The sequence below is a fragment of the Brassica napus genome, chromosome C2, assembly GCF_020379485.1.
Source record: "Brassica napus cultivar Da-Ae chromosome C2, Da-Ae, whole genome shotgun sequence".
Classification (NCBI taxonomy): domain Eukaryota; kingdom Viridiplantae; phylum Streptophyta; class Magnoliopsida; order Brassicales; family Brassicaceae; genus Brassica; species Brassica napus.
In genome coordinates this window covers 19,496,484-19,517,524 of record NC_063445.1, presented here as the reverse complement: position 1 = coordinate 19,517,524, position 21,041 = coordinate 19,496,484, and the positions used below count along the sequence as shown (strand labels likewise).

At 34.7% G+C, this 21,041-nt stretch overlaps 5 protein-coding genes and 1 pseudogene across 7 annotated transcripts; 2 read left to right on the top strand and 4 right to left on the bottom strand.

The window, feature by feature from the left end:
* Positions 1–4,135: 4,135 nt before the first annotated feature.
* LOC106354477 (mitotic checkpoint protein BUB3.3) lies at positions 4,136–7,098 on the bottom strand. Of its 3 annotated transcripts, XM_013794420.3 has the most exons (11): positions 6,889–7,098; positions 6,159–6,714; positions 5,916–6,046; positions 5,772–5,854; positions 5,264–5,515; positions 5,112–5,187; positions 4,917–4,997; positions 4,768–4,849; positions 4,579–4,679; positions 4,418–4,480; positions 4,136–4,349 (listed from the first exon to the last, which is right to left on the bottom strand). In XM_013794420.3, exons 2-10 carry the CDS (start codon positions 6,261–6,263, stop codon positions 4,444–4,446), a joined length of 948 nt encoding a protein of 315 aa, XP_013649874.1. In that variant the 5' UTR covers positions 6,264–6,714; positions 6,889–7,098; the 3' UTR covers positions 4,136–4,349; positions 4,418–4,443. The 3 variants fall into 3 exon arrangements, with proteins under 3 accessions (XP_013649874.1, XP_013649873.1, XP_013649875.1); XM_013794419.3 differs by having other exon boundaries at positions 4,136–4,480; XM_013794421.3 differs by having other exon boundaries at positions 4,136–4,480; positions 5,112–5,184.
* Positions 7,099–7,154: 56 nt separating this feature from the next.
* Positions 7,155–8,796, bottom strand: LOC106354479 (cell division topological specificity factor homolog, chloroplastic). The gene is made up of 2 exons (XM_013794423.3): positions 8,505–8,796; positions 7,155–7,880 (listed from the first exon to the last, which is right to left on the bottom strand). The coding sequence occupies exons 1-2, from the start codon at positions 8,592–8,594 to the stop codon at positions 7,302–7,304; spliced, it is 669 nt and encodes a 222-aa protein (XP_013649877.1). The 5' UTR covers positions 8,595–8,796; the 3' UTR covers positions 7,155–7,301.
* A 53-nt stretch (positions 8,797–8,849) lies between these two features.
* Positions 8,850–11,061, top strand: LOC106354476 (annotated as a pseudogene).
* A 1,052-nt stretch (positions 11,062–12,113) lies between these two features.
* Positions 12,114–13,297, top strand: BNAC02G19140D. The gene is made up of 4 exons (XM_013794425.3): positions 12,114–12,335; positions 12,452–12,578; positions 12,668–12,740; positions 12,823–13,297. Exons 1-4 carry the CDS (start codon positions 12,308–12,310, stop codon positions 13,081–13,083), a joined length of 489 nt encoding a protein of 162 aa, XP_013649879.1. The 5' UTR covers positions 12,114–12,307; the 3' UTR covers positions 13,084–13,297.
* Positions 13,298–15,305: 2,008 nt separating this feature from the next.
* LOC106354481 (protein GDAP2 homolog) lies at positions 15,306–19,202 on the bottom strand. The gene is made up of 15 exons (XM_013794426.3): positions 18,959–19,202; positions 18,275–18,709; positions 18,118–18,195; positions 17,978–18,033; positions 17,615–17,734; positions 17,421–17,491; positions 17,241–17,334; positions 16,949–17,152; positions 16,613–16,864; positions 16,374–16,482; positions 16,215–16,282; positions 16,048–16,117; positions 15,903–15,977; positions 15,725–15,816; positions 15,306–15,632 (listed from the first exon to the last, which is right to left on the bottom strand). Exons 2-15 carry the CDS (start codon positions 18,611–18,613, stop codon positions 15,557–15,559), a joined length of 1,704 nt encoding a protein of 567 aa, XP_013649880.1. The 5' UTR covers positions 18,614–18,709; positions 18,959–19,202; the 3' UTR covers positions 15,306–15,556.
* Positions 19,203–19,564: 362 nt separating this feature from the next.
* Positions 19,565–20,841, bottom strand: LOC125581264. Its single transcript, XM_048746357.1, has 3 exons — positions 20,230–20,841; positions 20,038–20,119; positions 19,565–19,949 (listed from the first exon to the last, which is right to left on the bottom strand). The coding sequence occupies exons 1-3, from the start codon at positions 20,283–20,285 to the stop codon at positions 19,764–19,766; spliced, it is 324 nt and encodes a 107-aa protein (XP_048602314.1). The 5' UTR covers positions 20,286–20,841; the 3' UTR covers positions 19,565–19,763.
* Positions 20,842–21,041: the final 200 nt, after the last annotated feature.

Below are 21,041 nucleotides of genomic sequence, written 5' to 3'. Positions count from 1 at the left end.
TCTATTATGAAATGGAGACAATATATAAAATGAAAAAGTAAGTGAGAGAAACAGATTGGATATCTCTCCATCCAACTTTTAGCAACCGTTCCTAAACTTATTTGCCATGTGTCAATCCCTCATCTCACTTTACTGTTGTTTTTAAATTTTAATTTTTTATAACAAATTATATTAAAATAATAATAAATTGTGTCAAAAATACTTAAAATAGAGTTGTAACCGTTGGGTATGCTCTTAGGATCTAAGAGTACCACATCACACATGTAATTAGACAAGGACGTTCGGGTACCCATTCGGTTATGGATAATATCCATTCGGGTATCGTTTTTTCGGATTTTGAAAAATGGGGCCTCATTCGGGTATTACAAAAAACCGGGGGAAATAATAGAAAAATGCATGTCTTAATTCTTGTGTCTTTAACCAAAACCATAATACAATTGGAAACAGAGGAAATATATATCTATTTAGACACTTGACTCTTAGAGCACCTCCAATAGAGATAATATTCCTTCTGTTGATGTTTTGGACGAAGGCACAAGAATTAAGACATACACATTTTCCTAAAAAATAACACTAAAGATATAAAATAAATCTAATCCAGCCAATCATCAAAAATATTATAAAACATTATTGGTCACACAGTTTTCAATGAACTTTAAACTAATTAAAAAATATCAAACATCATGTATTTTGAAACATTAATAACTCTTCAAAAAATCATCTATTATGAAATGGAGGGAATATATAAAATGAAAAAGTAAGTGAGAGAAAGAGATTGGATATCTCTGCATCCAACTTTTAGCAACCGGTCCTAAACTTATTTGTCTTGTGTTTATCTCTCATATCACTTTACCGTTGTTTTTAAATTTTAATTTTTTTTATAACAAATTATATTAAAATAATAATAAATTGTGTCAAAAATACTTAAAATAGAGTTGTACCCGTTGGGTATGCTCTTAGGATCTAAGAGTACCACATCACACATGTAATTAGGCATGGACGTTCGGGTACCCCTTCGGTTATGGATAATATCCATTCGGGTATCGTTTTTTCGGATTTTGAAAAATGGGGCCTCATTCGGGTATTACAAAAAACCGGGGGAAATAATAGAAAAATGCATGTCTTAATTCTTGTGTCTTTAACCAAAACCATAATACAATTCGAAACATAGGAAATATATATCTATTTAGACACTTGACTCTTAGAGCACCTCCAACAGAGGTAATATTCTTTCTGTTGATGTTTTGGACGAAGACACAAGAATTAAGACATACACATTTTCCTAAAAAATAACACTAAAGATATAAAATAAATCTAATCCAGCCAATCATCAAAAATATTATAAAACATTATTGGTCACACAGTTTTCAATGAACTTTAAACTAATTAAAAAATATCAAACATCATGTATTTTGAAACATTAATAACTCTTCAAAAAATCATCTATTATGAAATGGATGGAATATATAAAATGAAAAAGTAAGTGAGAGAAAGAGATTGGATATCTCTGCATCCAACTTTTAGCAACCGGTCCTAAACTTATTTTCCATGTGTCTATCTCTCATCTCACTTTACTGTTGTTTTTAAATTTTAATTTTTTATAACAAATTATATTAAAATAATAATAAATTGTGTCAAAAATACTTAAAATAGAGTTGTAACCGTTGGGTATGCACTTAGGATCTAAGAGTACCACATCACACTTGTAATTATGCATGGACGTTCGGATACCCCTTCGGTTATGGATACTATCCATTCGGGTATCGTTTTTTCGGATTTTGAAAAATAGGGCCTCATTCGGGTGTTAAAAAAAACCGGGTCGGGTTCGAGTCGGATCCTCCCGGATCCGGGTGGGTTCGGATTTTATCCGAAGTAACCAAACTACTCGATTCGATTCGGGTATTTTATATCCAAATTACTCAAACTTATCTAAAATAACTTAAAAACCCAAAAATACTCAATTTATATAGCTCGAATTGGTTATTTTTTGTTTGAAAGTAACCATATACATAATGTTATTTGAGTATTTTTATCCAAAATATCTATTTTTATCTATAAATACCTAAAATAACTAATATATATGATTTATATTTTAAATTTTAGGTATTAATGCTATTATAAATATAATTTTAAATAATATTTTATATATATATATTTATATGTTTGGATATGTTCGGATACTCATTCGGTTTTCGGTACGGGTTGGGTTCGGTTTTGGTTTTTCGGATTTTTCAAAAATGGTCCCATTCAGATATTTAGGCAGGATCCGATCGGATCGGATACCCTATTTTTCAAGTCGGTTCGGGTATGGATTTTATGCCCACCCCTACATGTAATAGTATAGCTCTGGAACAAACTGAATTAAACTAAACGTTTTCTTTACCACACATGACACATGTAAATAGTATAGCTTTCCATATCACACATCACCTTGCAGGTCACTAATATATGAGAGCTTGCGCAATGCTAAAAAACTCTTTTGAGTTTTTCAAAATACATAATAACAATAAAAAACAATTAGATGATGAGAAAATGGTACGTGAGTCAAAAATCTCTCATTTTATTCTTAAGAAACTTGTGGAGAAATCCTCTACTGCGTATGCTCTTATTTAGAAAATCTTCTTATGGAAAGTAAGATTTATTTTTCAAAATATAGATAGATACAAATCTTTTTTCAATTATTTTTCACACGCTTAATAAATTCTCGATCGAATTTTCTCTCTAGGTTTTAGCAGTTTTCGAAGTTTAGGATAGGTGGCACAGCAAGATCACAAGTAAGTTGCAATTACGCAAGTTACTTCAGTAAAACTTTCCGTACTTTGAAGAACAAGCGCAAATAAATATATGTAGGAAAAAAGAGCTCTGTATTAGAAAATGTAACTTTATAACCGACAATAATTGCTATCGTTGGCATATATCCGAGAATAATTTTATTACTAGATTAAGATCTGCGTCTTGCGCGGAATAAACATTATATATGTAAATTATTGTATGTATTATATGTTCTTACATATTATGAAATAATAAATATATATTGAATAATTAAAAGTCAATAACTATTACATATATAATTAAATTGGTGCGAACGTATAAATCAATTTTATTAATCCAAGCATTTTTAAAAAAAATTTTTGATAGGATATGTAATTAAATTTAAATGATATTAACATACATAGTATATTTTTAATATTAATGCCTATTTTTATTAAATGATGCTTTCTACTCATATGTTTTTTTTATCATGTGTATTTTTAATAGCAAAAAATTTAAATTACTGATAACAAAATTTTCATTGTGGGATTAATAATTTTAGTAATTGATAATTAAAAAAAATTATCAATGTTAGTTCAAAACTTTTATCAAAAACAATTATTCAAAGTAAATTTTGAAACTAAAATATTTATTTATTCAATATGGTTTATAGTTTAATTTAGAATGATATATATACATATATATTTTAAATCTTAATGATTAATTAAATTAGACTTTTATTTATATGATTTTGTAATCATTTGTATGTTGTCATAACAAAAATTTTAAACCATGGATCGCAAAATTTGAATGTGAGATTTTTAACAGTTTTAGTAATTTATAGTATTTTTTAAAATTCAAAATATAAAATATACAGAAAAATATAAATTTTTATAATATGGTTATTATGTTTTTTAAAAAATTATTTTAATAGTTTTAAATTAAACAAATTTGATTGAAGATACATTTTTTTATCAGATCTTTATTATTCAAAATCATTAATTGTCATATATACTTTACCCACATTAGGCAATTTCGTAATCTTTATTTAAGGAAATAATAAATGACATTAATAATGAATTTATGGTTAGTTTAATAAAAAGCATATTATATAATTAGATGGACCAACCTATTTATCTAATAATTCTAAGAATCATCCTAGTGATGACATGTGGCTACAAAAAGAAGTTGTAATGTTTCACAAATAATATATAGGGGATATATTGGCATATATTTAGAGGGTAATTACTTCGAGTTATATGTATGAAAATCTTTCTATTTTAAATTGCTTATCTTTATCTATGAACAATTGAACACACACATACTGAATATGTTAGCTTACAAATTTTTTTTAGAATTTTCTTGTTTTTAAAGAAACAGAATATGAGAAAACATTTTCATTACATCTTTAAGATAAATGGACGGGAAAGACAATAGACAAAGTGTTGTAGCTCTGAGAATAAGACAACATGAACGTTTACAAACATAGAGAGAGACTTAAGAGATACGATTCTTCCATGTGGAAGCTTAACATGCCACAAGTCTAGCAACTTCTAAATACCATAAAACATGCTTGCCATGGTTAACGTGCTACCCATCTACCAAGTAACACACACAGATTCAAACTAAATAGCTAGAAAAAAAAGAGAGTCATGCTTTGATTAACCTGAGATTCAAGAAGCCACCAATCTTTTAAAACGTGTGTATGAACACTTGGGGAGGTTCTTCCCTGCAAAAGACAAAGGAGATATATCGATACATATCTTTCTCGATGTACTATGTGATAATGAAACAAAAGAAGAGAGCAGAGAGAAGAGTGAGACTCACTTCTCGTTAGCTTCTTGGTAAGTGTGGCTTGATGCAACCGCCAAGAGTTCTCCGGTGTGGTTAAATGCCAAAGACGCGACGCTATTTGAGTACTTTGGTAACTTTTTAAAAGGAATACAAAATATTATATAAGAAAAGAACCAAATAACAGTAAATCTAGAGAACAAGTCATGTTTTAGTGTTTGATACCTCAAAGAGTCTTCTTCTGCTTTTAGCATTCCATGAGATAACATAGCCTTCATTGTCACCAGTCACAAAAGTCCCTGACCCACTGTTGGCAATAAACAATGAGTGATCCATGTACAACCCAATTACATTTGTGAATGAGGAAAACCTACCCTGGAGTGAATTCAATGGAATTTATGCATGCACCATGGAGTCTTCCTTTCATAGACTTGGGATGGCATCGGAAAGTGTATCTGCCATGAGTTAAATGATTGACATAAGAGAAGTAGCCAATAGAATACCTTTAGTGATAATAAGTATTGAAAGTTGCCAAATGATCATTTGATATATTTCAAATCATGACTTACTTCATCTCACTAGAGCATGCTGTATTGGGGAAATCCAAGGCTACTTGCCCGTCTACTGAGCCAACTGCATATCCTGCTGAACAGCAACTTTAAACACCTCAGATCTCAAACCAAACATGAACCCTGATCTATGAAAATCATGGCCACATTACCAGTGGAGAAAGGAACAGAGGTGACGCATCTGATAGGCACCTCAACTTGTGATTCATAAGACTGAAAAGGTCGATCTAAGCTACGCAAATCATATATATGCATTGAAGCTGCTACGCAAACCACTAAGCTGTTTCCATTCACAGTGATGCATCTGACTGGAGCACCAGCATCAGTAGAAAGAACAAGACTTTGTCCTAGTCTTGTATCCCAAAATTTGATCTTCTTATCCAAGCCAGTAGAGATAACTGCACCTGAACCGCACAAAGATTACTTCTGATAAAATCAAAACTTGTGATTCTCGTATTTCAACTTGACAACAAGATAGTAAGTACAGGAGAGTAACTAAAGTCATTGATTCTAAACACAAAACTTCTGAATAAAACTAAGAAAAGTGCAAGACTTTACACAATTTACCAAAGACCCTAATTGTAAAACTTAGATCTATCTTTGAGAAGTGGACTTGAAAGCTGTGAAGGTTCTTGGGAAGAGTTAACATAAAAAGCTGACCTTTTTCATGAGAGTAGAGAACAGATGTAGCAATGTCGTCATGTCCACCAATTCTATCAACTGTTCCAGCGTTTAAATCGTACCTGACAAACGAAATGTAAAGGTCACTATAAGCAAGATGCTATCTTTAAAGCAAGACCAAACCTTTGGATGAACCCATCGGAGCCAGAGGTGTACGAAGTTGATTCGTTCTCGAAACAGCAGTCGAGAAGAGCGGCACGGGAGTACAATTGTAAGATTAGCGAAGAGCTCTCTACATTATACAATCTCAGATACTGTACACAGAAAAAAAAAAAAAAAAAAGGGAAAGAGGAATTGATATCAATAAACAACAGATAGGGTTTTGGATTTGAGATCTGAGAAGTGGAGAGGAGAGGAGAGACTCACGGAATCCCAAGAAGCGATAAGGAGATTGTTTGACTCTGGAGAGAATTTGAGCTTTGAAATCGCATCCTCTATAGGGTTCTGGAATTCAAGTCGAGCGCCGCTCATGTCTCTCGAAACTCTCGATGCGAAGGTGTTCTGAAGCTTGGCCAAAACAAACGTCACTGTAGAAGAAGAAGAAGCATTCGGGATTTCAAAAATCGTAGAGATCGATTGATGAAATTGAACACCTGAAGAAATTCAAAAAACACGATGGATCCCGCTCCTAACTTGTTAATGGGCTTTATGGGCCGACTTTCACCAGTCCGTACTTGTACTCCGTTATTTACACTCCCCTTCAAGGAGACGAGGAATGGCGCAACGTGAAAAAACTAACTCAAAAAGAAATCAAGTAATTGTGTATGTGATTTATCAAGACTCTTCAGTAAGGCGAGCTGAGCGCGTTGCTATCTGCAAATATTCTATACTCGCTCGAGCATACTGAGAATCATCTCAAGAGGTGTGTGTTTTTTACTTCATTGCTTCCGCAGGGGTGCTTCTGTTGTGATGACGGCTGGTCCTGAGATTTTGAAACAATAAGCAATTTACTTTAGTTTGGATTTTCACATTTTTTGTTTTTATCATTTAGGGGTTGTATGAGTTATGTTTTAGGGGCAAAGCAATGTTTCAGCCTGTGACGAAGACTGAAAAGCAATGTACAAGTACAGAATACAGTAGTAGAAGTAGTTCATACCAGTGCAAAAGATGCAGGAGTTGTGTTGTTTCAGGAGATCATACTCCAGGCGAGGCTGATTCAGAGTTCGATGAACATGACAGGAGAGGTTCACAATTATAATCCTGGTGTGGAGACTAAGTGTACTTCTAAATTTGTTGAGCCTCTCGCTTAGATGACTGCTGTGGAAAATGATGATGCGTCGGTAGCTTTCACTTGCGGGGAAGTTATCACATGAGCCATGTCGATGCCGTGAAGGTTGACGTGAGGAAGAAGACGAAGAAGCATGGTACGATAAAAACCTACATTTTGATTTAACTTTGTCGAATATATACAATGAAAATGTCCAGAAATTGTCTTTTTTTCCCTCACAGACAACACGAAAAACAGACAAACAAAGAAAATTAACTCTAACAAAGACCGTGCCCTTGTTACTACTCTGGAACATAAAAATCGAACCTGACATCCACAGAACCATCAAGCGTATCTTTGTACTCCACATTGGTTATGGATCCAGCCTCGTCCACGTCTTGGTACTCTGGCTTCACCCTCCTAACAGGTACCGTGACCGAGTAAATGGTTCCCAGGTCACCGTCCGTGGAGACATTAAGCTGAACTTTCTCCTCCGACTCTATCTCCACAAAATCCGACAGCGCGTGAACGATGTTGTTGACGATCTTCCTTTTAGCTTCGTCGCTGACCGCACACCTGTCCGAGAAGAGGATCATCTTGAGCCGCTGCTTTGCGATTCTCGCGTTGGAGCTTCTTCTGGACGCGTGGGACGGGAATATGATCTTCCACGCTATGTTTAACCGGTCAAAGAAGCTCATGTTGATGGCGTTCAAGAGAAAGGTCTCCACCTCTTGCTGAACCGGGCTTGGTGAGAGTTCATAGTCTCCCGTGGTGTTCCTTGCTAAAACCTTCGCTGCACCACGTCTGCTTTGGCGGCTCATCGACACTCCAGGACATTTCTGCGTTTCCAAACTGTGTGCGACACTGCTTATGAAATCAACCTGCAAATTCACATCCATCACACCCCAAAAGAGATAAAAATATCAGACATGGAACTGTACAAACTAGATGCAATTGGAAACTCAGGTTTATAGGTAAACTAACTGACATGGTTTTGTCAAAAGATGATCTCATAACATCATAAACATATATCTAGCAGAAGACCGGTTCAGTCTCAGTAATTCAAGACAATCAATGTTGATCAGAACACTTTGGTTCTCAAAACAAGTTCACTACAATGTTCTCTTTATATCTCGTCTAAAGACAATGGTGTCTATATGTATAAGACAAGGAAAGACATGTAACTACCAATATCCCACAACTATCACATGGAAAGACAGTATCATTTAACTTAGGAGCAAAGGGTAATGCGACGTCTCTTCTTAAACCGTAACATTGGTTTAATCCGGTTAACCAATTGAATCTCATCAGCTACATGCTAAAGAACAATATTTACCCTTATATAAGACGCATTCAGATATCTTCTAACAAACACAGACCTACAAGCCAAAGATCAACAACGCTGCTAATCTCATTTCTTCTCAAAATACATGAAATCGGAACAGTGAGTCGCCAATTTCATAATTCGAATCGAAGAGTCAAGTCAAGAAGAGAAAAAACCGGACCTTGGAAGAAGGTAACGAGAGGCATTTAGGATGGCGGTGATAAGGAGAAACTAAGCTCGCGGAGATCCTCAGATTCCCAGATATCTCCATTTCCGAGAAGATGAATCAAGTTCTTCCTTCGCCTGAGAAGCGAATCTTTTCGGTCGTCTTCTCTGAGTTCAAGAAAAATGGGATTACGACTCGTACGAGTAGAGTAAAAGGCTATTATCATACGAAACGCCGACGTTTTCATTTCTTTGCTAACTGAACGTCGTCGTTTCGTTGCCGACTAAACGGCCGTGCCTAACTGTATTGCTTGCGTTCCAAATTAAATGTCGTTGTTTCACCCACTGCTAAGTACGGTCGTTTCATTGGTGGTAACTACGCTGCCGTTTCGTTGCTAACTAACGCAGTCGTTTTCGTTGCAAAATGAAGCGTGTGGTTTAAACGAATGTCGCCGGCGAGAACCTGAGTGCTGACTGCTGAGTGCTGAGTGCTGAGGCTTCTTCTTCGGACCATTACTTTGGAATCAAGACAAACTAGATATGCAATAAAGTCGAACGAAACAAGAAAAAAAAGAAATTTCAATTTGGAAAATTGGTTTTGAATGGGTAGATGGAGAGCAGTTACTGCTCTTCTTCTTCTTCGTCATAATCAAATACTCAATTCTCTAAAGCCTTCTTCTCCACGTGTTTGGAAACACCCGGCGACTCGTTTCCATCATCGCTTGCTTGATCTCCGACCCTTTTCAGCGTTCCCTTCTCCGATTTCGATTTACAACAATGACTCTGATTCTGGGTCGAGCGATGTGTATCAAAACTATGACTTTCGAACAAAGGAAGAGGAAGACAAAGGGAAGATCACTGTCAAAGCCTATTTTCTCAGTACTAGGTATCTTCTCTCTACTAGTTCTGACTTCTCTTCAAGTGTTCCAAAGTTTCAACCTTTATTTTTGAATGTGGTGTCTGCGTTTCTTTTTTATGATTTGGTTTATCAGAGTTGTGGTTTTGGCAGTATTGATTTGAAGGGAATGCAAGCTGACAACTTGTGCTATGTTGTTCCTCCTACCTCCCGCTCTACCAATTCTATCGCCCTTAAGTTTTCTGATTCTTCTTCTGGATTCTCTGTAAGGTCACTCTGCTGTTTCGTCCTCTAATCGTAGCTTTATTTGACTAATACTCATTAGGATGCATATATGTGATTACCTTATGTTGGTCTAGAAACCCTGAAAGGAACTTGATGTTGTGTGTTTCTCTCCTTGACAGAGTCTAGATGAGAGGGAGAGTGTAAGCAGCTGCAGGTTCATGGTTGTCTTTCAGTACGGTTCTGCTGTTCTTTTTAACGTTGATGACAATATGACGTTGAGTCTTTTCTCGACATTGTTCGTAGACATGCTTCTGGGTTGCTTACAGAAATCAGAAAAGATGGTCAGTGCCCTATATAACCTCTCTGTCACTTCTTACCACTGGGAAAATCATAGCTTTATGAACAACTCTTTTCTTGATGTTGTGTTAGATTATGCTGTTAAGGAGAAGCCTTTGTTGAATGAGGAAATGCGAGGTGGCCCTGACTACATTGTTCTCAAAAAGTTGGATACTGATAGCATCCGTATAATTGGGAGCGTGCTCGGACAAAGTATTGCATTGGATTACTTTGTTTCTCAGGTATCTTGTTCCTTCTCTATTAACCGAATCAACTATACATTTGTGCTTCACAGAAAGAGTGAGAGATGAAAGTATGAAGAGATGTTGGAAGGTTGAGATTTGTGATTCAACTCAGGTTGATAAGTTGGTGCAAGAGTTTGCTGGTATAAACCGTGGAATGGAGAAAACCGGAACTTTCACAATGCACAGGAAAAAGCTCTTCCAACTTGTAGGGAAAGCTAATTCTAATCTTGCCGACGTCATTCTCAGAGTTGGTTTGTTTGACAGGTACTCTATTTTTCTCTTTGTATCTCTATATATGCTTTTACTCATATACAAAACTCCAAGTTCTTCAATCTTGACTTTGGAAGTATGCTCATCAATCTTGAACGTTCTCACGGAAACAAACAATGTTGTCTTCTCGTAGATCCGAGATTGCTTGGAGAGAGGCTAGATATGCTCAGATCTATGAGTACCTAAGAGAAGAGTACGAGGTCACTCAGAGATTCGGGAATCTAGATTTTAAGCTAAAGTTTGTAGAGGTATTGTCAAATATCATTACATTACTCGGTTGGATATAAACACTAGTCATTGTTAAGTGATTCTTTGTTTTTGAATCTGCAGCACAACATTCATTTCCTCCAAGAGGTGATGCAGAACCGAAAGTCAGATCTTTTAGAATGGTGCATTATCTTCTTACTCACCATTGAAAACGTTTTGTCTATTTACGGGATTGTCCGAGAATCCACAGGAGTTTCACTTCTGTGAACATCAGAGATATTCTTTTATTATTTCTTAGAGTAGTTCATTTGTTTGATTCTTCATTCTTGGTTTACGTCTGTAAAAACAACAACATGACTAGCTAGCTTCCGCTGCTTATGTCACATTATAGTTTTGGAAGTTAAGATCAAATATAAATGCTATGATTCCTTCTTTTTGATAACATTAGTCAAGCCTCCTAAGCATGTACTCCATTTGGACTTCCTTTGTGAGTGGCATGATTCTTTCTCCGTCGAGTTTTTTGCAACCAAGCTAGAGTTAATCGTAGGAAAGATCAGCTCCAGTTTATGGATTGTTGATCATTATGTCTTGACTAAAAATTCTTGCTTTGATCTCAACTCTTTTCTTGATTTCTTCTTCAACCGTTTCATGCGTCAGAAGTTGCAGCAGCTGTGTCCGGTCCTGGAAAGACTCAGCCAGTATTGTAACACAAGAATGATACATATTTGACAATACCTCTACAAACTTTAGCTTAAAATCTAGATTCCCGAATCTCTGAGTGACCTCGTACTCTTCTCTTAGGTACTAAATCAATATTTTGTGTGCTGTAAGAAAAATATATAGCTACAACATATACATTTACAGCAAAAGTTATACAAACATAATTTTAAAGCACAAATTTTAAACTATATATCAAACATCACTCCCGATGTTTAGGCTTTTGGATAATATATTTTTCCTGGTTTATTAGATATTAATTTAAGATCTTTGTATATGCAATTTTTGTGACAATTTTTTTTATGCTATTGATGTGATTTTCCCAAAAAATTGTCATGTAATCTAAGTTTTGAAAACGGTAAAATGACTATAAACAGTGTTTTGAAAACTATATTGGACTGGAAGAACCATAATTCTTTCTTCTAACTAGTTTATTTGAATAAACCGGTAAATTTGGTCAAATTTGCTAAAACCAGTAATCCAGTTTGATATTAAAATTTGGTTTTTTCAAACAGAAATAAAAAAATACAATTTTAAAAAGATTTACAAAAATTTATTTTTAATATATTTCCAAATAAATGAGTTTTCACTATATTTTTTTATTATTTTTAAAGTTTTCATTTTATTTTCGTATCATTTTTAGGTTCTAACCAAGATATAAAGTTTTATAAAAATAATTTTATAGTTATACATATATATAGTTATTTAATTTAGAATTCAACCGTTCTAATCATTGACCGTCTATAATATTCTATAATATGCCGAGTCAATGTATGGTCCGGTTTTCGAAACATTAGCTAAAATTAAAAGTCTTGACCAATGGTACGGTCATATCCAATTGGGCCTAAGTGAAACAGAGGATCACGCCTCCACTCAGATCCACATAATTGTTTTTAAGAATTAAAAAAAAGAAACAATTAGCAAATCAGATTTGCATCATCAGACAAGAAGAAATTCATCGCCATGGGACAAGTCTTCGACAAGCTCCGAGGTTAATTCTCTCTTCTCTTCTCTTCTCTTTAAAACTGCTTCCAGTTTTGTAATATGCGTTGAAATTGCTTCTTATGTGATATGTATAAATTTTGAATCGCGATTTGGTGATTAAAGGTAAGGAGTGGAGGCATAAACAGGTACAAGCGATATGTGATCGGGTATTCGATCGGTTCAAGCTTGAAACCGGAAGAGCCAATCTTACGTTCGAAGAGCTGTACATCGCCGTCCTTCTCGTCTACAAGTAAAGATTTTCAAAATCTCTATCTAGAAAAAACTCAAAACATTTTTAATCAATCATTCTTGTGATTTTTTTTTTTTTTTAATTCTCAGTGACATAAACAAGCGATTGCCTGGTCCTCATTTCGATCCGCCTTCCAAGGATCTGGTCCGAAGCATGATGGCGGTAATTTCTACAGAACAAACGCGGTTAATTTAGTGTGTTCAATCTGAATGCTCTCATATGATGATTTTATTGTAATAAATAGGAGTGTGATATGAACTTGGATGGAGAAATAGACCGGGAGGAGTTTGTGAAGTTTATTGAGCTGCTTACGACTGACACATTAGCGGTTGTGAGTCAGGGTTTGATCATATCGTTGATTGTGGCTCCCACTGTGGCTATTGCTACAAAGAAGGCCACGGAAGGTGTCCCAGGTGTTGGGAAAGTGGTGCATAAGCTGCCTACTTCTGTGTATGCTACTCTTGTGACCCTTGCTGTGGTGTGGGTGAATTCCGATACTAGTTGAGGAGGAGCTTCTAAGATTAGCAAAAGCTTGCTGCAAAATAAATATCCTTTTTGTCTCTACTATTTCTTACAAGAACTTGTTCTTTTAGCACGAAATTATTGAATAACTCAACTGTTGAGTGAAATAGTTTGTTAAAAACAATCATAGGTGGATGATAAAACACCTACCTTCATTTCCATATTTCAAGCTTTGCTAAATGGTCAATTTTCTCAAATAGTCATTTTTAAGTTTTTGTCACAAAAATATCACTAAAAAAAATGATCAAAATAGTCCATTTTTTTTTTTGAAAATTTAATTTTTTATTTTTGAAAATTTGAAACTTTATCTTCAAAACCCCACCTTTTAACTCTAAACTTTAAATTTAGATTAGTTAATTCTAAGATAAAAATATATTGGCTATTTTTGTACAAAAACTTAAAAAATGCTATCTAGAGAATTTTAAATTCACTATTAAAAATCAATACTAGTCTATTTATATTAAATTTTTTTCACATATATTATTTTGTTATCCTATAATTAAAATATTTTATATACTAAAATATAAGTCACATAACCAATAAAATTCTGACACATGATATATTTTAAAATTAAAAAACGTAAATGCAAAATATGCAAAAACAGTTTCATCTATTTTTTTCTATACTGATTTCTTATATAAAATAAACTAGACCCCGACCCGCGCGCCAGCGCAGGTATGAATTTTCAGTTTTTAATTATTTATTCTATTAAATGATGTTTTTGTAATATTAGTTCATATTATATTCATTAAGTAAATATATTTTTTGCTTCTTAAACTATCTATTTTTTACGAATGTGTGATATCATATAAAAAATATAAAAAAAAAATGAGTATATAGAGTTAATTAGATAATTGTAAAAACAGAAAAAAAAAATTTCGTGTGCGATATCATATAAATAATGATCCGCCCAGTTAACAAAAATCATGATTTTTATTTGTGTAATTTTTTTTTATTTTGACTATTTCCTAAAAAATATATTAAATTTTATATATTTTAATTAGAATATTTTTAATATCTGTATTTTTTTTATTTGAAATGCAACTCAATATTTTTTAAAAAATTATAACAAAATATTTAAAAAATATTTTTAGAATTTTTTTGAAAAATACGAAAATTACATTTTAAATTAAAATTATCCTAAAATATGATAAGTTTTGATGTAAACGAAAATTCAAATTATGTCAAAATAATTATATTCAATGATAATAAAAATTTAAATTGATTATTTTTAAGAAAATACATTTACAAAAATATTGTTTGAAAGAAAATTCATTTATCTTTCAAATATAAAATAAAAATATTATAATTAATTAATAAAAAATATAAATAAAAACCATAAATTTAGCAAATGACAACTGAGTTATATTATGGTAAAATTTTCTTTCTAACAATTTAGCAAATGACAAATGAGTTATGAGCAAATAATACCATATAATTTTTAAAAGCATAGTCATTCTTAAATATTTTTTGAATAAATAATTATTTTTAAATTTAATCAACTGAAAATAATATCCGTACAATTGTATGAGTCAAATTCTACTTTTATTGATGCATGTTATATATTAGTGATGCATGTTTTAGGTAACATTTTAATGATGCACGTTTTTTTAAATCTCTATTATTAAAATTATGCACGTAAAGATAACTCATGAGTTTCCTTGGTTGATTAAATGACATTATGTCCAAATTTATTTAAGAATATTTCATTAAGGTAACTGAAAAAGACAAACAATAAAATAGGAAGTTTAAATTCATTTAAGCATATTTCATTAATTTAACCGAAAAGATAAGTAATAAATTAGGTAGTTTTATTCGTTTTAGGATATTTCATAAATGCAACTGAAAAAAACAAGCAAAAAAATAAAAAGTTTAATTAATGAAGTAACAACATTTTCAAATGGGTACTTCTCTTTTAATAATATAGATGATCTCTAATATTTCTCACTACGTTCATGATCTCACATTTTTTAACAGTTGATATTCTCTCAAGATAACACACAACGCCTTTTACTTAAATTCATCTCTACCTGCTGTCGAAAATTGTAAATTTCTAAATTCTTCAAAACAGGTTTTAAATTTCTCCAAAATGTGATTAAAATTGGGAGAAACCCTGTAGATTTCCTCTTCCAAAACAGGATTCTTCCCCATAAGTTCCAAAACTGCATCATCTTCAGCAAAGCAAGAACATTGACAAAGAGAGAATGGGGAAAAGAGAAATCTTTGGCTATAACTATTAACAAGAATCAAACACTAGAATACATCAAAAAGCTAAGAGAGGTTTTATTTTGCTCCCAGCATCAAACACAAAAAAAGGGTAGCTAAAGTCTTACTTAGATAAAACATGAAAGAATAAACAAATTTTGCACAAAAAGCAGCAACACATCATACAATTGACTGGATAAAGTAAAAACTGTCTTGATGATATTCTTCAAGACTATGGGATGAGGTTTGATTCATGGCCGTTGATAGACATACTTAGTTCTCGGGTCAACGATTAGACCTTTTCCTCCGTTAACTTCAAGATCATGCCTGCCAATATAAACACAACACTCGGGTAAATTATAACAAATCCAGCAACTGAAGTAACACTTTAGAGAGTGATGAGTAGAGTAAACCGTAACTGGAACACAAAGTCTGGGATTGTCAGCTGCTCACGAGGTACATATTTGAACAGCTGCAGAAGTCTGTCCGCATATACGACTTTCTTCCAAACCTTTATTAAGACGACCGAAGTTAGAAGAGTGACATTACCTCTTAGGGGAAAAAAGGCTGGAGCTTTGAAATAAGTTAAGAGTTTACCACATTATCAACGAACAGTTGCATTGCTACAATAGTCGCCTTCAAGTGGAAAGTTGGATGAAGAACATAGATTTCCTGGAGGAAGCAGAGATTGGTTAGGATTTGTACAAGGAGGAAGGAACGCCGAGTAAGTGTGGTTCAATACCTGAAGGTTACGCTGGTGTTTGTGACCAAGTATCTGTTGTAATCTTTTCATCCATCCTAAATCTGGTTGGCTGTTTATTTACATGGCAAAGGAAAGATATGTTACTGAAGCTAATAAAGCGTAAGGCTCTTTTTTATCCACTAAAACAAGACTAAGGATCAACTTACACTTGTAAAGATGCTGCAGAATGGAAATAGACAATCGAGTAAGGCTTTTGTATCAAAGGTTCAAATTCCTGTAAAGAGAAAATCAATACAAGATAGTATTCAGAAGACAGAGCCCCTATGTAGCAGTGAGTTGGAGAGCCATTGGGGCAATGTGCTTACCTTTATAACATATAGAACAAAACGCTCTAGATCAAGACATCGCAGCAAAAAGTGAGCTCCTACAACAACCATCACAGGATGGCCCTCTGTGTCAACACCACCACGGTAGCTGAAGAACAAAAACAGAAAGGCTTTGTCAATGTCTATGTATAGAGTCATTAGCTCTCAAGGGCATAAAAAGCAAACTTATGCATGCGAGGGATTAGAGAGAAAGAAGACCAAAGACAGAGAAGCCATACACAATTTTCATCTCTGCAATCTCCGAGAGGTTGAGAGAGTTAGCTTTTGCTAGGTATCGCGAATGAAGTGAGTATTCCTCTGCAGGAGAGAGAAGGGGTCCCCCGAGATCACCAAATCCTAGCAGTTTAACAAAATTGAACCCACTCTGTGCTTGTGCAGTCTTCTCCCACTGTTCTTTGCGCCTCTCATCTGGATCTTTAATCAAAGACATGAAGGCCGGATCCAAATACGAATCAAGATGATTCGAGTTCCTGAATCATATATATAAGTATCAATCAACAAAGTGCAAAGACGAGGGACAGACAATAAGGTGCAAGCAGTCAGAGTTCACCAACCTTCGTACCAAAGCAAGATCAGTGGCAGGGCGCTCGACTAGAGCTGGAAAAGACCTGACTGGAGGTTTATTTGGCAGCGCCTGTATTCTGATTTTACGTTCGTCTATAACCGTCTCACCATTTTCGTCTCCAACATCAGCAGGGAGCTTTGAGATGGCAACCTCCTCCTCGTGCTCATCTCGAGGAAAGTAAAGTGGAAGTAATCTAATATTTACAGAGTCGGAAATTTTAGCAAACGCTACATTGCTTCTGCATCACATAACTGTACGAATTAGGGACTACTGCTCTATACCTTTTGTATATCTCTGTATCAGAGGTTGTGGTGGTACAGAAAACAACGGCACTGATTTTATCTTTCTGCTTCTCTAGAAAGCGACGTACAGTTCCTGGAGACCGTGCACGGCACACATGATTTAGGAAACATGAAGGTTATTTACTGAAAGCAATGAGACTGTTCAAGAACTGTCTTTACTTATGGCAACATGAGCAGCTGGTTCTCGGGGATAGTTTTTGGCTTCTGTGTATATACAGTCCATAGCAATACTGTAATGTTGTGTGTAAAACCAAAACTGAGTTCTTGAGTTTAGGAAACAAAGGAAAATACAAAAGTAGTAAAGAATATGATTGTTGTAAATGAAATTAAGGAAAAACTTTTACTGCACACACCTTTGAAGCCCATTATCAATGAGAAGCTCCAGACAAGATCTATAGCAGTGACTTAGAGCATTCTCAGCAGCTGTATGATACTTTACTGCATACTTGGGTCCTACTGTATGGATAACTCTCCTGAACAAGAAACCAAATAACATTTCTTGAAGTTGCGGACTAACTGATTCCACATTCACACGAAATGGTTGGTATTTAAGAGATAACATGCCTATCCATCTAGATTTCAAAAATTACCCAGAAATCACATAAAAAGACACGGCATGACAAATTGTTCCAACATAGGGACAAGGATAAACGAATAACATAGCGTAGAGTGAATTCAAGGAGCATAATTATATCTTTCCGTCATCAGTTACCAACCTCGCAGGTAGATCATAGGCGTTTGTTACTTTCGCCATCCCTGTCCGGCATCCACCCTGTCAAGATAATACACAAAGTAATGCCCTTGTTTTTTATTTTTTAACAAATCTAAAGAAAATAGTGAAAGAAAGTGTTGGTACCAAAGTAGCACACTGTTCAGCAAGGCCAGGTCCAGCGGCAGCATGTAGACCAGGACTGCTATGCGCCTCATCCAAGTTCTGTCCAACAAAAGTTCAAGCTCGATCACATAAAACGACACACACAAAGAGAAATTGATTCAATGATCTCAGGTGTTACCTCATTGGTGGAATTCACAACAGCATCAACCTCGAGGTTCCAGGGCTCCCCTCTCCAGAGGTAGATCTTGGAGATAATATCGAGATCAAGAGGAAACTTAGACACCATCGCATTCCCGGCGCTGCCACCTGCTTCAGAAGAGGAAGAAGCCAAAGGGTTTGCATAGCGAGGATTAGAATGGGCCGGATCTCCAGTTTCACCTTCCAGGGAGGATGATGATGACCTCTGCTCAACATCACTCCACCTCGGAATCTGATCCAAAGTGACAAGGTAATCAGCACTCTCCGTTGGAGTTCCACCACGAGAGGTTGTCGCCGTGGGCACGGCCTGATACATCATTGCAGATCAAGACCACAACCACCACCCAGCCAAGACTTTGAAATGCTCCACTAAAAAGGGCTTATTCAACAAGGATCATTTACAAGGAAGAGAAACCTGAAATTCACTCAGCAAGTTGAGAACTTTCAATGCTTGAGATCGTATTAACCCGCATTCGAAAACCTAATACTCACAATTGAGATCAATCCTATTCCGAGTAAAGTGTTCAATTAAAACAACATCAAAAGATATAAAGATACAAACTTGTCGAAATGGCTGAAAATTCTATTCGAAAGCGTTGATCTACCGGGAATTAAGAAACCGAGATGTTGTTCGTCAGATTTGAGGATTCATAAACAACTTTACCTTGATCACGAAACAAATTGAAGATACCACTAATCCGGATTCTACTTCATGTAGCCACGAAGGGAGAAAGCTAGCTACAGAGAGAGAGAGAGAGAACATTATTATTATTCTACAACTGTGATAGAGATAGATGGTGATGGTGGTGGTGATGGTGGTGGATCGATGATGAGGTTGCGGAACACATCATCAACCGGCTCTCTTTACAAATTAATAAAATCCAAAAACAAACAAAAAACATATACAAATTTTGGTTGTCGTTTACGCGAATATACCTCAGCTCATATCCTCTCGTTCATTCGGAAGGTGTTGACAATCAGAACCGTTAAGACCGTCGTTCTCTGGACTTCTTGTGGTAGCAGACCTGTTAGCTCGGTTTGGGTAACTTAGTTTTCGGTTAGTTTGGTTCATATATTGCTCAACTGAACCAAAGAAAATATCAGTTCAGTAATCGGTTTGTTCGGTTTCAGGAAATTCTAAAATTTTCAATTTTGATTCGATTATTTGTTATTTAGTTAATAATTTGGTTTGAAGTTCTAAATTTATATATGGTTTTGTATGATTTGGTTAGAATTTTTATATCGAAAAGGTAAAAACTGAATTAACATGTTACCAAACCGAACCAATAATCGATTATAGTTCAATTTTGCTATAAAAAAAAAATTGGATCACATTTGCTTTGTTTGATTATCTCTCTAATACTCTATAGATTAACACCTCAGTTGTGTCTGCCTTTTACATATTCAACAATAATTCTAAGCAGTTAAGAAAGAATGTTTAGCTTCACATTTCTTGCAGTTTGCAGTATTCAAAGGCATGTACATGGACTCCTCCCTGTTGTTCTCATGAGGTTTGCTTTCTCCTTAACCTTCAACTCTTCCTTCAATTGACTCTCATATGCATGTGTTCTTGCACTTGCAACAATGATCTCAATGCGTTCATTATCATCTATGAACCTCTGCTTCGCCTTCAACTTTTCCTTTTCAACACCTCTCTGCACATTCAGCACATACATTAGTCTTATAGTTATGCAAGAATCAGTAATTTGAAAACCGAGGAAAGAAAAAAAGAGGAAGATGTACCTCTGTTCTATGAAGCTTTCTCTTTGCTTTTTTCTTCTTCTTGTCTTCCCATAACATAATCTTCTCGCTTAGCTTCTCGTACCTACAAATCTCAAACCCATTAGGCTCTTATCCGCCTTGGAAACAAATCGTGTTCAATGAACCAACATATCTGAACATATGACGGTTAAAGAAAGAAAACATAACACACACTTCTTTCTCGTTTTGTCCATCTCTCTTTCCTTCCACAACTCCACCGCAGGTCCCATAGGCACAGAGTTTGCTTGCTGCTCCCTGGTTTCATAAAACTAATATATATCGAGTAGAACTTTACCTTGAGAAATTTTATAAATCAGAGCATGGCCATGGAAAGCTAACATATGCATACTTATAGAGACGTATATTGCAGTTTGACGCAAGGAATGTGTAGTTTGTGAAAAGCTTCTTACGCAATACCTTCCCCTTGATGCAAGCCATACAAGCTTAGACCTCACAAAGGGTCTATAAACTTAATTCCCTATTAGGAAGTAAAATTCAAAGAGATTATCCACTTTGATAGATGCCTTGTCCCACAATAAAATTTTCTCTTATGTAATCTTTTTCTCTTTCTTTTGTAAAGTTTCTAATTTTACCACGATTAGTTGGCCTTGTAGCTAAAACTCTTAGATTATCTAGTAAGTATTTATAGAGTAATGATTCAATTTCCGTTGGGAGAGTCTGCTATCCTAAGAAAAGTTAATCTAAAATGGTTTGGAACCTCTGACATTAAAAAAAAGTTTCTTTTTTTTTTTGGAGGTGAGATTTGTTAAGCAATTCATGAATGTTGCTAAGTAGGATGAAGAAAATATCACATACCTGAGACTTGAGAGAGATACAGAGATAACAGCTTCAAGTTAATGGAACTCATGTGTTTCTTTTGATTCCCAACCTCTTGTCTTAATCCACAAGTGTATGAAGATACCTTTTCGTTTCCCGTTTTTGTTTTGAAATAAGATTGAATGCAGAAGAACGAGAAAAAGGAAGTC